Source organism: Uncinocarpus reesii, genomic scaffold, assembly GCF_000003515.1.
Source record: "Uncinocarpus reesii 1704 scaffold_2 genomic scaffold, whole genome shotgun sequence".
Lineage (NCBI taxonomy): Eukaryota > Fungi > Ascomycota > Eurotiomycetes > Onygenales > Onygenaceae > Uncinocarpus > Uncinocarpus reesii.
This window is the reverse complement of record NW_003052499.1, coordinates 620,358-636,476: the sequence shown is the minus strand read 5'-3', so window position 1 is coordinate 636,476 and position 16,119 is coordinate 620,358. Positions and strand designations below refer to the sequence as shown.

General features: G+C 48.2%; 5 protein-coding genes across 5 annotated transcripts in view; 1 reads left to right on the top strand and 4 right to left on the bottom strand.

The window, feature by feature from the left end:
- Window positions 1–550: 550 nt before the first annotated feature.
- Window positions 551–3,060, bottom strand: UREG_03180 (dolichyl-phosphate-mannose--protein mannosyltransferase 2; the record flags this gene model as incomplete). The annotated part of the gene is made up of 5 exons (XM_002543617.1): window positions 551–1,206; window positions 1,259–2,018; window positions 2,070–2,622; window positions 2,685–2,836; window positions 2,917–3,060. The coding sequence occupies 5 exons, from the start codon at window positions 3,058–3,060 to the stop codon at window positions 551–553; spliced, it is 2,265 nt and encodes a 754-aa protein (XP_002543663.1).
- Window positions 3,061–4,474: 1,414 nt separating this feature from the next.
- On the bottom strand, window positions 4,475–7,143 carry UREG_03179 (uncharacterized protein; the record flags this gene model as incomplete). The annotated part of the gene is made up of 6 exons (XM_002543616.1): window positions 4,475–4,857; window positions 4,916–5,631; window positions 5,698–6,180; window positions 6,235–6,312; window positions 6,377–6,915; window positions 7,045–7,143. 6 exons carry the CDS (start codon window positions 7,141–7,143, stop codon window positions 4,475–4,477), a joined length of 2,298 nt encoding a protein of 765 aa, XP_002543662.1.
- Window positions 7,144–7,899: 756 nt separating this feature from the next.
- Window positions 7,900–9,290, bottom strand: UREG_03178 (uncharacterized protein; the record flags this gene model as incomplete). Its single annotated transcript, XM_002543615.1, has 3 exons — window positions 7,900–8,724; window positions 8,820–8,937; window positions 9,085–9,290. The coding sequence occupies 3 exons, from the start codon at window positions 9,288–9,290 to the stop codon at window positions 7,900–7,902; spliced, it is 1,149 nt and encodes a 382-aa protein (XP_002543661.1).
- Window positions 9,291–9,841: 551 nt separating this feature from the next.
- UREG_03177 (uncharacterized protein) lies at window positions 9,842–13,255 on the top strand (the record flags this gene model as incomplete). The annotated part of the gene is made up of 7 exons (XM_002543614.1): window positions 9,842–10,021; window positions 10,085–10,169; window positions 10,224–10,345; window positions 10,409–10,564; window positions 10,622–12,056; window positions 12,110–12,708; window positions 12,764–13,255. The coding sequence occupies 7 exons, from the start codon at window positions 9,842–9,844 to the stop codon at window positions 13,253–13,255; spliced, it is 3,069 nt and encodes a 1,022-aa protein (XP_002543660.1).
- Window positions 13,256–15,307: 2,052 nt separating this feature from the next.
- Window positions 15,308–16,119, bottom strand: part of UREG_03176 (uncharacterized protein) — a gene marked incomplete at both ends in the record, with an annotated part of 1,684 nt that continues 872 nt past the window's right edge. Inside the window, 3 exons of the mRNA XM_002543613.1 lie at window positions 15,308–15,398; window positions 15,469–15,631; window positions 15,691–16,010. Coding sequence (XP_002543659.1) covers window positions 15,308–15,398; window positions 15,469–15,631; window positions 15,691–16,010 — 574 coding nt within the window. The remainder of the gene's footprint in view (window positions 15,399–15,468; window positions 15,632–15,690; window positions 16,011–16,119) is intronic.

The window sequence follows — 16,119 nt, the reverse complement described above, 5'->3', positions numbered from 1 at the left end:
TCTGGCTTTTTTTTCCTTTTTACAGCTGAATTTGTGGTGATATGGCACCCGGGGACTGCGGGTATAACCTTGCATTCAGCGCAGACATATGATTCTTCACTTGCATTTGGTTCGGAGGGCGGAGCTTTGATTTTTATCATGATTGAGCTTTCGAACTAATACCGCATCATGGGTGTAGTTTCCAGATTTTGACTTATATATTATATATATAACGGCAGAGTAGCATTTCTAATCAAGTTCTATAAGAATGCAAAATTGCTTCCCACAAATATTTTCAATAGTAAAAGCTGCCTCCCTGCCAGCAATAAATAAGGTACATGAAAGTGTCAATTTGAATAACTGAATTGAGACACACCAGGCTGATAACCATTTCAAAGGAAAAATTCATCCCTATTTTCACATACTATCTTACCCGTTTTCCTTTCCAGAGAGAAGAGAAAGAAAGGAACCTCCCCAGTAACTCACAACCCGAGCCCGTAGTTCCCAAGGTAGCATATAATTCATCAACATCAAGTCCCACATCTCAAAGGAGTTGAAGCGATAGGCATAATTAAGACGATTTCGGATTCGCAATGCGCCAAGTGCTGAACCAATTAAGGTGCTGCCACTGCTCGTTTGATCCCACCATACCAAAAACAATGTCCTTGAAAACGACAAAGAGAGAAATGACAGCGGCGTAAAGGATAAAATATACAGCCCATTCAGCCGGTTTGTTGAGTTTCTGAGTGAACCAGTTGACACAGAATCCCATAGTGAGGATTGCAAAGTAGAGTGCTGGATAGTAGTGGTGGACATAAGTAACGCGTGCCATGATGATGAAGGGCAAGTAGTGAAGAACCCATCCAAGGAGCGGATAAAGGCCGGAATAGTGGATATGGTCGATATCAGCTTGGCTGAGCTCGGTATAGCCACGCTGCCAGCGGACAAGGTACCAGGCAAATATCAAGCCAAAGACACCCAAGCTGGCTGTGCTGCACCAGTAGACAAAGGGATTTCCGAGAAGGAAATATTTGACAGTATCGTTGTCCCACGAACACATGCGGAGACCGACGTTGAGGATAGGCCACTGCCACCATTTAGAGGCCAGGTCATCTTGCTTATCTGGGTCTGGGACAAGCGCGTTGTTTGATGTCATCATGGCAACATTCAGATGGATAAAGTCCTTTAAGAATGGCGATTTGTAGGCACCAGGATCACTCTTGGGAACTAAAGAACCGTCAGTATGATGGCTCAGAAGAAACGATAAGAAGTAACATACGTCTTTCATTAACATGAGATTCAACATTCCAATGGGTATGGACGTCATAGGGCTTGCTGTCCTTCGCACAAGTCGTTTCGATTTGCTTGAAACCCCATTGGGGTAAATTGACATTAGCAGCACGGAGGTAGCATCCGAGTGATTGGTGACGGAGACGGAAAGATGTGGTGAGAGTTCGAATTTTGGTCCTATCCCGTGAAGCGACATCATTCACAACTTCCACTACCCAATGGTCTTTGTCGTCGCCAACAGTGGTATTTCCGTAGCAAGAGACCTCCCAGTTCGACTTTGTGATTGGAGCAGGAATGGTATGCGAGTGTAAATTGCGACCAGTTTGGGCATGAATCAAACGAATAATATCCCCGTCGCCAATGAATCTCAGTTCGCCCTCAGGATCATATTCAGGTTGAGTACGGTTAGGGTAGATGAACCAGTCATTATTCGTGTCCTTGTGGTGGTAGCATGTGACTTGCTGTTGAGAAGAGCCAGAAGGATAAGTTTGAACGTGGGAGTGAAGTAGACCACCTCCGTACCCCATGTTTTTGATGGTGACTTTGGATCCAATGGCAAGTTCCAACGGGCTATCCTTTCCCACTGTAGTCCCTCTCAAATTCGCCTGGAAAAGCGAGCTCATCTGTGCATCGCCAGGACCGGAGTTTTCGAGGACGAGGAAATGGATGTAAAAGGAGAACATGTACACCAGTAGTGGTACGACGATAAGCCCTACGACACGAACCACGACATGTTGAGCAAGAACGGTCTAACGACAGGTCAGCAATGAAGGACGTCGGACAATAGGAGGAGCGGCTACCTTTGGCATCTTCAAATCGCCAAACTTGTTCCATAAATCCTCGGCTGTATAAAGGCCAACTAGAGCAGTACAGAACAAGCCCACCATCTTCACACTACAAACAAATCCAATGCTGAGACCGGTCAAGAAAAGCCATGCAAACCATTCCGCAGAGAAGCTCTGGCGCTGGAGCCGATGGAAGCGGGCCCAGCAGAGGACAGTTGTAAAAGTGAAGCATAGAAGCATCGAATCTAAGAGAATGAAACGGGAAATTGTGGCGTAGGAGTTCTCGAAGAGGACCATCAATGTAACCAGCCAAACAGTTGCCCGACGGAAATTAAGCTCGCGAGCGGTGAAATAAGCTAGCGGCACGCATACCACGCCGAAGAATGCGTTGAAGATACGCATGTAGGTATAATTGACCTCTTCGGGATATTTTTCGCCTGACTTGAATTCAAAGGACCCATTATAACCAGCTAGATATCCTGACAGACCAACAAGCATTTTACCCAGCGGAGGATGCACGTCAAAGTAGAATTCGCGTTTGATGTAATGGGAGCCGAACTTGCCAAAACTACAAAGCGAGATATGTTAGCTGGAAGCAATCGATAAATTCGGGAGGCAGGGTAATTGTACTGAGCCTCGTCCCATGTCACGATGTTCGACAGACCAATGCGCCACATCCGGGTAAAAAACGCCAGGGCAGTGAATATCAACGGCGCGATGAGGAATTCCCACTCGTCGAGAACGTCAAGAAAGGATGATTTCTGCCAGTTCCAAACGGTTAGCTTGGACAATGTGGATACGGTCAAACTCGAACAAAGCCTGCTGCGAAGCTCGGTATATCACTCGGAAAAGGCCGCCCTACCTTTGCAGGAGCTTTCTTGCCATCCACCAGTATCTCAGGTATCCCATTCCCAGCGCTGGACTTATCCGAACTAGGAACGTTTCTCCTCCTCACGTCCGCACCGGGAGAGGCACCCGTAGCGAACCCCGTGTCTTTGTTCGCCATGGTGCCAGTGTGTAAAAGGAATCGACACGCGGAGCAATTGGATTAAAACCGGTATCAAATAATCGTCGAAAGGAATGAAATTAGTATAGCGGTCGCATCAGCCGGGAACCGGATCGAACGAGCGAACAATGAACCACGCGGATCATAAAAAAAAAAGGACCAGAAAGCAAAGTTGAAATTATAGGAATGGAAAAATTCCAAACCGCTTCGAGTGGTGGGATTCCGTCAAGCCGAACTAGAAGTAAAAAAGGGAGAAAAGGACAAGTCGTCAACTAACGGGAGTCTTTCTCGATGGAGAGTTGGTCCATGTGAAAAGAACAGGCTAGAAGCGAGACAAAAAGGGGGAGGGATGTTGGTCCGGTTGGGGCCAAATTGCCTCACAGCCCAGTTCCGAATTACAAAAAGAGGATAAGCGAAGGAATCCAAGAGAGAAGAGCAGCAAACAGATACAAATAAGAAAACGGGACTCGAGCTGAAGAATGAGAAGAAGCTCTGGTGAGGGCAGGGAACAGCAATCGGAGTGAAGCCGGGGGTTTCGTTTTGCGTTGTCTTCATGGCCGAAAACAGACAGTCACGTGGGTCCGTGAGGCTGAAGCGGAAAAACAGCGACGAAGAAGCGGACGGCGCATATCAAGCCAATGGACGCAGGATGGAGAGGACTGGCATTGACTGTTTTCAGACAGATGGACGCGGGGGGCAAAGTCCCAGCGTCCCGGATCGAGCGTTGAATAAACAAAACTCCAAGCAGCTCGAGCTTGTCAGAGCTGTATCCATGGTCGTACGCAGCCTAAAACAAAATCTTCAGAGCATGCGGAATCGCCATCTGAAGATAGCCGGAAGTAGCTAACAATAAGCCAGATATTTGGACAGTCTCCCAAAGACAACCCCATTGAACTACCTGATAATGACTTCCTATCTATGCGAATTCACCACGTCTAGGCACTTGTATCCCCCGTCCCAATCACACCCATGCCGATGGCCAGAAAGGAAGTATCATGGCAAAATATAAGAGAACCAAAGGGTGAAAGCATAACATGGGGAAGAAGGCAAAAGAAATTAAAATATGTCAAAGGTTGAAATACCCCTAACTGCCAGGTAGATTGGCAGACTGAAAAAAGAAAGAAACAGAATGTCCCATCTGAAACGCCAATATAGTAATCTAACATTATATCCATCTCTGATATCGGAATCCTGCCCAAAAAAGAAAAAGAAAAGCCTGAGTTATGGATCTTTTCGATGCCATCTATCAACGACACGACTCTTAGGTTAGAGTTGAAACCTCTGCTTTGCAGCGTCTAGGTTCCTCTCTAGAGAATGCCCAAATCTGTTGCTTAATCCAAGTGTTTTAGGTCGCCAGTTGAGTCTCCCAGAAGGCCATGTGAAAGCAAAGCATTGCGTATCAAACCAAGGTAGTTCAACCTTCCTCGTCCTGATCGACTCGGCGATACTCTCCTTGGTCATCGTTCTTCTTTCCTCGCCTTCCACGCCGGACCATGTTAGATATCCATCCTCCAATGCCTTCGCTGCGACCAGATTCCTCGACAGACTTTCCAGTCTTGCCATTGTCGCCGCTAGACGTTGGAGGTTCGATGTTGAGTCCAGGGATGGCGTATTCCGGAGGAACTCGGCCTTCAGTACTACGGCGGATGTCCAGGGATGGTACCGGTGAACCCTGACCCATAAGAGCACTGCGTTCGGCTGGAGTGACGGGAGTGGGCATTGCCGCAGTGGCGTCTCCGAAAAGAACATCCATATCTTCGAGGCGGACACCACTTGTCTCCGGATAGAGGAAGTAAACTAGAATTTGAATTAGACACGGGAATGAAAAGTAGGCTCGAAAAAGTGGTTTACTTACCCACAACGAAGCTGGTTGCACAGAAGAAGGCGTGCATTAAATAAAGGCGCCAGTGAATCAACTCTTGAAGCACAGGGGTAAGCTCGCCGACAAGCCAGTTGAACGCCCAGTTGGCGGCGGTACTCAAACTTGCACCTTTCGCACGGATACTTAGAGGCAAGATCTCAGGAGGATAAAGCCACGGAATGGGTCCCCACGATGCTCCGAACGCGGCATTGTAGATCATCACGAAAATGACTGTCAGGTTCGGGGTGATTCCTGGGATATCGAGGTAGATCCAGTAAGAGATAAAGCTGAGAGAAATGATCATCGCCACGGCACCAGATAAGAGTATCGGGCGCCTTCCCCAGCGGTCCACCAAATACCATGGAGGGACGGTTGAAGCGAGATAGGTCAGTGCGTTTATGCCAGTCATCAAAATTGCTTGTCGACCGGCCCAGCCGGCAGATTCAAATACGAGCGGTGCATAATAAGAAATAACATTGATGCCGTTCAGTTGAGCAAAGGCTTGGGCTGACATCGCGATGAAAACACGTTTATGATAGCGACGGAACATGTCTGCGTAACTTCGTTCCCCTTCTTGGCGCTGAATGAGAACGTCCATCTTGATGTCGCGGTATTCCTGGCGAGCCTTGTCATTGTGGATATCACCCTGCCCGTACAGGTTTGCGATGACAACCATCCCTTCTTCGTCGTGGTCATTATCCAAGAGCCACCTGAGAACAAGTCAGCTATCGTGAAATCACTTGGAACGATGCCGGGAAAAGGGCAGGTTTAATTACCGGGGCGACTCGCAGATAATCAGACTACCAACCCCTAGGAGGGCGCCCATGATGCATTGGAAAAACAACGGCAGGCGCCAGGAATAATGGTTATTAATGAAACTGCAGAAGTAATCTACCCAAACACTAGCGGCATAGCCGCAGATGTTTCCTGTAAATTCAATGCAAGCGAGCTGTCCACGGTTATGGGGCGGCGAGATTTCAGATTGGTAAACGGGAACGATAGTAGAAAGGGCTCCAACCCCAAGACCAGCAACGATACGGCCTACCAACATCATGGGTATGCCCGTGGCAAAGGTCTGGAAAGCACCACCGATGAAGAAGACAATAGATCCGTAGAGGATAGTCCTCCTTCGGCCAATGATGTCACCGACTTTTCCAACGCAAAGCGACGAAATAAAAGCACCGACTTCGAGGATAGCAACCATAGTACCAATCTCCGCCCGCGTCGGTTGGTTGAAGTAGTCCTTAAAGAATGGGCCACTGATCTGGGCGTTAGTTCATGTAGGAAAATCAAGGGATAATGGCTCGACGTACGTGATGATGCCCGACATAACGCCTTGATCATATCCGAATAAGAAGACGCCTAATGATACAAAAACACTAGTGAAATACCTGGGGCACAAGGGTCAGCTCGATCATCAAACCGTCTGTCCAGAAGAATTGGCAGGGGTCATACAAGAGCGGCTTGCCCACCAGCCCGTGCATCTGGGCTGTCCGTCTGCTTCCGGGCGACATGATGGATGCTAGAATTGTTTCAACTCGGGAGGGTTTCCGGGGGGGAGGTTCCGGGATGCAAATAGCTTCCTTCGAGATTCCGCGGGGGCCAAGGTTGTTCCGCTCTTCCTCGTGCTCCGCGTAACGAACTCTCCTCGAACGGGACCTTCTAGCAGCGCCAGTTCGACTAAACGCGTCGTGGTCAAGGGATTTTCGAAGCTGTATCTGCAAGGGGTCCTCCTCGTTGGCAAGTTGTTCTGCTAAGTCCCCCGTGTCGGACCAGACTGAAAAGGTGGATTCTGAAGGGGTTGAAGGTGGTGGAGAGGACGAAGGAGACCTCCGGGCGCCCTGCTTCTCGCGTGAGGAGTCGATAAGCGAGGAGGAAAGTTCTGAGGAGGGCCGGGAATGAGAAGTTATGGACCGGAGGGGAATTGGAGCGGAGGAATCTGGCGGGTTTGAGGAAGAAATGATGGCGGTCGAAGCGGGCTGACCAAAGCAGCCCTACTGAGAAGAGAGATTCGGAAAGGGGGATGCGGAATCACAGGTGACCAGGCGGTGGAGTATCGTGAACGTGCATGGGTGAGGTTTCCCGGAGAAGCACAGAAGAGGAGAAACGCGGCTGCATCCCACAAGGAATGGTCGGTTGACTGGCAAAGGCGTCGGGGGATAGGCTGGGGTTGTGCAGTTGGTGATGGGTGAAGTGGACGTTCTTGGGCCAGTCGTGGTCATGTGTTGAGTTTTAGTGCAGGACCAAATTCTCTCCGCCTGAGCGTCCGGGGATCAACTCCACAGGCGGCGCGGAAGGGGAGGGCTTAGCTGAGATGAACCGGCGAGGATGACGTTGATCGGCTGGTTAGTGAATCTCGCGGGCCATGGATCAAGAGCCTGGGACCTGAGCGGACGGGCAGGGAGAGGGCCAAGGAGCCGTGATAGCTGCTTGCTATAACTACAGACCAGACGCACTTATTTATACCTTCGACAGCGAGCCCCCTTTCAAACAGCTCGCCTTGACTAGTGCTCTGCATCCGACAAAGATCAATCTCGCAGCACAAAGCCGAGCCCGATACGAAGAAATTTTGAATTTTCTGGTCAACTCACTAATTGGGTTGGTTACCTAAGACTTGCCGCACAAAGCATCCAATCGTGACTCCAGCTGCGACCCCATAGCGTGGAGCGGTTTTCGATGACTTGATCAGCAGGTGAAGACTTGGACAACGGCGAGGGTCCGTTTGATTTCATTGTGTGTGGCACGCTTGCTTGCGCTTGCTCTATGCGAGTATGTAACTATGTACAGGACATGGTTGTCGCGAAAAGAAATCTAATCAGTGTACACATGGACACACATCCGTCGAAATACAGCCAAAGAAAAGAAAAAAATGGCTTCGATATCAAATGTCTAACGGTGATGCGCACGTGGACAAATCAACGCTCTAAACGCCATCAGCTGCTATAACCAAAACGGCGACCTTCCAATATTGAATAGCGTCATGTCAAAAGAATGTCGTAACCGTCTTTCTTGATATGAACCGCTTCGGTGGGAAGGCCGTACTTCCGCCGCACCAGCTCGAAAATCACCAGTCCGGTGCTGGTGCTGGGAACTTGACGAAGTGTATTCCACAGGAAACCACGATATAGCCAGGCCCTCCAACCTCCTACCCGCTGTGCTTTCCGTCGGCATCGCTCAAAGGTGTCTTGGTAGGCATTGAAACGAACTCTCATCAAATCTCGGTTTGATTGGTTCTGACTCAACTTGCCATCAAGATGCTCCAACCGTTTGTAATACACACTCTGGAGCAGTCCAAGCGGGTGTAGCACAACCTGTTGTCCGATCGAGGCCGTGACACCCGCAAGCATCAGAAAGCACGGTTCAAGCGCATAATGGGGACGAATGACGGGAATGTCGCCAGGATAGCTTGCAGATGTCGACAACTTCTCCACCACCCGAGGTTGGAGCGAACCATAGTAACGCGTTACGAATGAATAATATCCTTGAGATTTAATCGTCTCAAACAGACAGAAAAATAGGGCCGAGCCGCAACTGTCTTTCAAAAATGATAACGTCCAACCAGAAAATATTCCTCGCATCCCCAGTTCGGATAGTTTGCTCTTCCAATAGTGCCAAGCACTCCGATGCTGGCCATTCAGCAATTCATCTGACCTGAAGCGCGCCTGGATAGCATCCAACGGCGCTGCAATAACTGACTGTATCGTGCCTGCGGCAAAGCCAGCCATAAATGTATCAACAGGCGAAGGCGGAGGGTAAATGCGCTTCGTCGCTACCAAGGTTGGACCATGCAGGTTGCTCAAAATCTGAAGGTACGACGTATAAAGGGCTGCTCCAACGCTATGAGAACCGGGAATGTCAGAGCCCGAAAAGAAGCACACTATGAGCAAAGAGAACATACGTGACATTCGCCATTAACGGCGGTAACACCTGATATGGAATAAAGGTCCAACCATATGTGCGGACTGCGTGGGCCAGCAACCCGGGAGTAGTCGTCTTCCATGACCAACTTCCACCTTCTGCAAGTCGAGGGTTGATTGCTCTCGCTAGCACCTAAGCTTCTCAGTTATGGTTCGATTTGCACAAACATGTAGAGGAGCATACCATATAACTGCGGACACATAACCATTAGCTTTCATCCAAGCTACGTCACATCAAATACATACTCTACACGGGTGCGAAAAAAAGCTTTGACAGGGGCTCTGAAATAGAAAGCTACGGCCTGGGCGCTGATGGCGCGAACGCCAGCAGCGGAAGCTCCAGTAGCCGCATTTGTTCGCGGATTTCGACGCCCAGCTCCTTCGGAATCCGCGTCGGAAGGTATATCCGTTTCGAAAGAGAGCTGTGAAGGGTCATCGGTTGGAAAGGACATAACTTTGTGCCCGAACGAAGGACGAGTGCTCCATCAGCAGTGGCCGGGAGTACAAGAATTCATGAGTACGTAGCGATTCGAGTACAGGGGGAAAAAATGAAGGTGAAGTCTAAAAAGGAATACAAACGCAGCGCTCCCTTAAGCAACTGAGCAACTGAGCATCATGTCGTCGTCGTGTGATTGCGAGCGATGGCCGCTCTCCGCTTTTCAGCCGCCCGAAAATCGATTTTGCCGATTTAATCAAACGTGACAAACATGGCGCTTATATCATCTACCAATTTATTATGTAATGCCATGCAGGCTACACGCTAGCTAGATATGGCTAGACCGTCTGGACGCGTTGAAGCTTTCAATCACGGGCCTTATATGAAGAACGCATCATCCTGCCTATTGAGCTGCAATTATCATTTCCCGCTTCACTAGCCATTGTCTTCGGCATCAATAGTCATTGAATTTGCGCTGTGTTTTCGACCGTCTCCTCATTTAGTCTATATTGAGATTCTTTGGTCTTACACGTTGTTCCAAGGCGTCTCTTGGGCGCGCTGCCCACGATGGGAGAAGAAATCAAGATTGACAAAGCTACATTTTCCAATCGCCTGTCGACACTCTACTCAGCATGGCGGTCAGACAAGCGGTCTGCCAATCCGGTGTTCGGTGGTGCCACCTCCATCGTCATTCTGATGGGTAAGACCGAGGACGTCGCCGCCTTCCAGAAGAATAATGCAATTCATGTGAGTACCGCTAGATCGTCCTCGTTGGAATCTATCATGGAGAGTGCAGCTGACATATTCTAGTTTTGGCTTTTTGGGTATGAATTTCCTGCGACGCTTTGCCTCTTTACCTTGGAAGGGATGTTCGTTGTGACAACCGCAAAGAAAGGTATGACGGATTGCTATATACATTGGCTGGGTGGGTGAGGTTAACATGATTTAGCCAAATTATTGGAGCCCTTGAAAGGTGGAAAAGTCCCTGTGGAGCTTTTGGTATTCTCAAAAGACCCAGAATCGAAAACCAAGGCATTCGACAAGTGTTTGGACTTAATCAAGAACTCAGGTGTAAGTCCATCTCACCGCGACATATTCATAATCCAACGGCAAAAAGACTGAAAGGTTATTTAGAACAAAGTCGGCACCCTACCAAAAGACACATCTTCCGGCCCGTTTGCAGATGAGTGGAAAAGGACCTTCGCAGAAAGCCTCAAGAGCCTTGAGGAAGTGGATATTGGGCCAGCGCTATCGAGCGTCTGCTTTTCCGTAAAAGGACAAGAGGAATTAGTAGGTTATATCTCCTCCCTACTCATACTGTGGAATTCCAACTAAGAGTCGTTTTAGATTTTAATGCGAAATGCCTCACGTGCTTGTAGCGGCCTTATGTCCGAATATTTTGTTGAAGAGATGTCACAGCTTTTAGATGAAGAGAAAAAGATGAGCCACAAAACCCTCGCGGCGAAAATCGATGCTAAAATTGACGACGTCAAATTTTTCAACAAACTCGCCAAACTACCTGCAGGATTTGATCCCCAGCAAATTGACTGGGCCTACGGACCCATCATTCAAAGCGGTGGAACCTATGACCTGAAATTCTCCGCCGCCAGTGATACCCACAACTTGCAAGCTGGCATTATCATTGCTACTTTTGGTATTCGGTATCAAACATATGCGTCTGCGATTGGGCGAACTTTCCTTGTGGACCCTACAAAATCTCAAGAAAACAATTATGGTTTCCTGCTTGCCGTTTATGATACCGTTATGAAGGAGATTCGCGATAGTGCAGTAGCGAAGGATGTTTACAACAAAGCACTCGGCTTAATCAGGGCCAAAAAACCTGATTTGGAAAAACATTTCGTCAAAAATGTTGGTTCTGGTATCGGTATCGAGCTGCGAGACAATAATATGGTGCTCAACGCGAAGAATAACAAGACCCTAAAAAGCGGAATGACTTTATGCATCTCAATCGGATTCACCGACGTTGCGGATCCCGATGCCAAAGAAAAGAAGGATCGACTTTATTCCATGGTCATCACTGATACAGTACGTGTTGGTGAAAGCGGTCCTCACGTCTTCACAAAAGATGCCGGCATTGATTTGGATTCCGTGTCTTTCTACTTTGGCGATGAAGAGGAACAAGAAAAGCCAAAGAAATCTAGAAATGAGCCTCACAGATCCAGTGCCATTGCAAGCAAGAATATAACTAAAACTAAATTGCGGGCGGAACGACCTACACAGAATAATGAGGGTGCAGAAGCGCGCAGACGCGAGCATCAAAGGGAACTGGCTACGAAGAAGACTAGAGAGGGGCTTGAGCGATTTGCAGGCACTACGGGTGACCAAAACGGCGTAGCACAGAAGAACTTCAAGCGCTTCGAGTCATACAAACGAGACAGTCAATTGCCTACTCGAGTCAAGGACTTGGCCATTTATGTTGACCCGAAGGCATCCTCGATCATTGTCCCGATCATGGGTCGCCCGGTTCCCTTTCACATAAATACCATCAAAAACGCAAGCAAAAGTGACGAGGGCGAGTACGCATACCTCCGTATCAATTTCTTATCGCCTGGTCAAGGTGTTGGACGGAAAGATGACCAGCCGTTTGAAGATCCGTCAGCTCACTTTCTACGAAACCTGACGCTGAGGTCTAAAGATAAAGATCGGCTAGGTCAAGTTGCGCAAGACATCACTGAGCTTCGGAAGAATGCCTTGCGAAGGGAACAGGTGAAAAAGGAGATGGAGGACGTGGTTGAGCAAGATAAACTTGTAGAGATTCGAAGTATGCCCTCTTGGTCTTCCTTTCTCCCAATCCACTTTACTAATTCATCACAGATCGTCGTCCTGTCAAGCTACCAGATGTCTATCTTCGGCCGCCGCTGGACGGGAAGCGGGTTCCAGGAGAGGTTGAAATACACCAGAACGGTCTACGTTATCTATCGCCACTACGCAGTGAGCATGTCGACGTCCTATTCAGCAATGTCAAACATTTGTTTTTCCAACCGTGCGCGCATGAAATGATCGTTTTGATTCACGTCCATCTAAAAACCCCAATCATGATTGGAAAACGCAAGACCAGGGATGTTCAATTCTATCGTGAAGCCACGGAAATGCAGTTCGACGAAACAGGAAATCGAAGACGAAAGCATCGATATGGAGACGAAGAAGAGTTTGAAGCCGAACAAGAAGAAAGAAGACGCAGAGCCGCTTTGGACCGAGAGTTCAAGGCCTTTGCTGAGAAAATCTCAGATGCCGGAAAGGATGAAGGTGTCGACGTCGATATCCCGTTCAGAGAAATCGGTTTTACCGGCGTGCCCAACCGATCGAATGTTCTGATACAACCAACAACTGATGCCGTTGTTCAATTGACTGAACCACCCTTCCTAGTCATCACGCTCAACGAAATCGAAGTGGCACATCTGGAACGAGTTCAAGTAAGCACTGATTTCTCTCACAGTATTTGAACGCAGAATCTAACCCTGAGTACAGTTTGGCCTGAAAAACTTCGATCTCGTATTTGTGTTCAAGGACTTCCATCGACCACCGGTTCATATCAACACCATTCCCGTCGAAAATCTAGAAGGCGTCAAAGACTGGCTCGACTCCGTCGACATCTCCTTCACCGAAGGGCCGCTCAATCTTAACTGGAGCGCCATCATGAAGACCGTCACAAGCGACCCGCATGGATTTTTCCGTGACGGTGGCTGGTCGTTCTTGGCCACTGAATCGGACTCTGAAGAGGAGGAGGAGGAAGAAGAATCCGCATTTGAGATAGATGACTCAGACTTGGATGAATCAGAAGAAAGTTCAGAGGAGGATAGTGAGTTTGACGATGATGCTAGTGCTTCGGCTAGTGAGGGTATCAGCGGCGATGACGACGATGATGGCGAAGATTGGGATGAACTGGAAAAGAAGGCGAAGAAGAAAGATGCCGAGAATAAACTGGATGAGAGAGATTCTGGGAAGAAGCGCAAACGTTGAGTTTGTTGCCTCCCTGGGACTTATCTCCCGTTTGGCTTCGGCCACTGAGCCTACAGCGCCGTTGGGCCCTCTTCTCTTCTTGGATCATTGATATTGTTCTTGATTCATATTGCCTCCTTCTCCAATTCACACTGTTTATGCCGCATGTATTTTATCCTCTGTTCTGCGTTAATTTCTCAATTATTCTAAGGGGGCATTTCTCGCTAACGATGTCTCCGTTTCTATATCTTCACTTTTCCCCCTTGCACCGTTCATTGCGACGGGCTCATTTGGAAGGCAAATAAAGCATGGGAATAGCAGAAAAGTGGAATTGGATCATGCATGTATGGAATACTTAGGTAATGCTTGGAAATCGAGTGTCGTGGTTACATATCCCAGGGTTTCGCAGTCGGGAGTTGAATAGAAGCCGTTTTTCGAGAAACGCGAAGCGACATCGTGTTTTAATAGTTCCTGCTCGAAGAGCCGTATGTCTTGAATAGTTGGTCTAGGAGACCCGCATCTCATCGGCTTTCAGGGGTATCGATGCTCTCGAAGCCGCCCGTCGTAGAAGTCATACATGGAGCCAAAAGGTTGAGATGCGTCGGAACGCGGTGCGGATCTCAACATGCAGATAAGTTCTCGCAGCAAGTTCGTGAATGATCAAGATAGCCTGCACATGCCATGCACATACCCTCTTCTCCATCCATCCAAACTACTGCAAAGAAACCCAAATGGGCTCCACTGGAAGGGTTCCATATCTGTCGTCAACCGGGGCTGCTTGGATCCCTGCCTGTAAGCAACTTACATATCAGCTATACGAGTTTCCAAGCAACAGCCATCACCCTTGTTATCTGGAGTGATCTGGTGCTCGCTACTCTCTTCCCCGGAGAAAGGTGAGGAGAATCACTGGTTCTTGTTTGCTGGATTTAAATTAACTCCCCAAGTCCCAAGCTCGAGATGCAAAGACTTGACTTGGAACTACTTAGCTAGTTAACTGGCCATCTCGCCAAGGGGGAAGAGATGCGACTCACATGTCTCGTTAGTTCTCCGTGGAATTCCTTCTGTGCCGAACAAGACACTCGAGAAAAGCAGTTGCCTTCGCAGTAATCCGTCAGTCCTCTCGATGCCGCACCCATGGACCAGGCATCAAGAAATCCCTGAACTCATCAACTCGACCGGGGAAGTTGAATCGAGCAACAAAAAATGCCCCTGATATCGGGAGGGGTGAGGGAAGGAGGCATACAAGCAGCAAGGTCCAGGGATTCTCTCCAACCCGTCCCCTTGTCTCTTCATCCCTCGGGTGGTATCCCTTCGAGCCCCTTCCTGGGCACTGGGAAAGAGGAGAATTTCTGCGTGGAGAAAGGGGGCCCGCCCCATGAGTTTATGGCGCTTATTTTGGAGATTTATGGAACGCCCTGTCCTTTTGCTTATCTTGACGAGTTCAAAATACCGTGCCCAAGCCACTTAGCAATCCGTGTGCAGAAACATCTCTTGTCGGAAGAGACCTTTTTTGGACTATGTTTCAAAGAGCCTTTGGGAATTGGGAAAGTCTTTCTCGCCGATTCCTGTACGGTCTTTTAATTTCCCATTTTATTACTTCGTTTATATCAGCGCTGTGAAGGGACACAGGCGGTCATTTGGCAGGATGCAAAGTCTATATCCCGACCCGAATATTGGGGAAACGAAGATCATAGAAGCAGGACAATGATCGGGATATTCTACTCCAGGATGTGCCCGTGGATCGTGGTGATATTCGAAAGATCTACCTTGACTCCCAAAGAAATTAAGGTATAAATGAAACCGCATTGATTCGGTACGCCTGCGCCAGGGCCAGATATATCGGTTAATTAAAGAAATGTAGCATTGTATACAAATGTCCAAACTTAACACAAGGCAAACAGACAACAAATGCTCATGGGTCCAGTAAATTCCGTAAAACGCCCAAGTCAAACCGCCTCAAACCAGCATGAAATACCCAAGAAGTTACAATCATCAAAGAAAGACTGAGCGTAAAGTTTTACATCATATCAAAAGGAAGTGGAACAAAGTGATTTTCATCGAGATCTCACCAATTTAGTCATTGAACCTAGCCTCACGTCCTGTTGCCACTGCGGTAGAAGGCTGCTCATTATTCCAAGTGAGATATCTATGATCTCCAAGTTTTCTGGGTTCAAAAAATAGTCGGTTAATATCGTAACTCAGCTGGTATCAGTTCTGTACTGGTCTGGGCATACCTTGGCTTGATGAGATGTGCAAGAGTAAATAGCGCACCCAGCACAATACAGAGTCCACCCACAACCACATATGCAATTCCCATGAACGGGTTTTTCCCGCCCATCACTGTAGTGGTTGTGAGAACGATTGATTTTGTTCCATCATACTTTTCAACACGGAAATCTGCAAGTGCGAATTAGCAAAAATCAGGGGAAGCTGAATTGAGGTCAAATCAGACGTACTATCCAGAATGTCAATACGGTAGCTACCAGCAGCCATAGTTCTATTATCATCTCGTCTTGCCATCTTGCTAAAGGTTGGCAAGCCAGCAGTTCTCATCCATACCTGGAATTCCTCCCAAGTTTGTAAATTTGGCGGCGGATAATCCTTTGTGTAGCCATCGGGGTACAATTCTTTCCAGTTCGGGGGCGGCACGACTTGATCGAAATTGTATTCGGTAGGCCTGTATAATTCGCGATCCGATGCCCAAGATATTCCTTCATTTGTCATATGAAATGTTTCGGTTTCATTACTACCCTGGTTACCGCCAACTTTCTCCGGGCTGGAAATCGTATCATTAAAGAGGGAATTGGCAATCAACCCGCAAGGATAATATGCCTTTCCTTCAGGATTCAGTCGGAGTGGATCGCAAGAGCTAGATCCGATGGTGC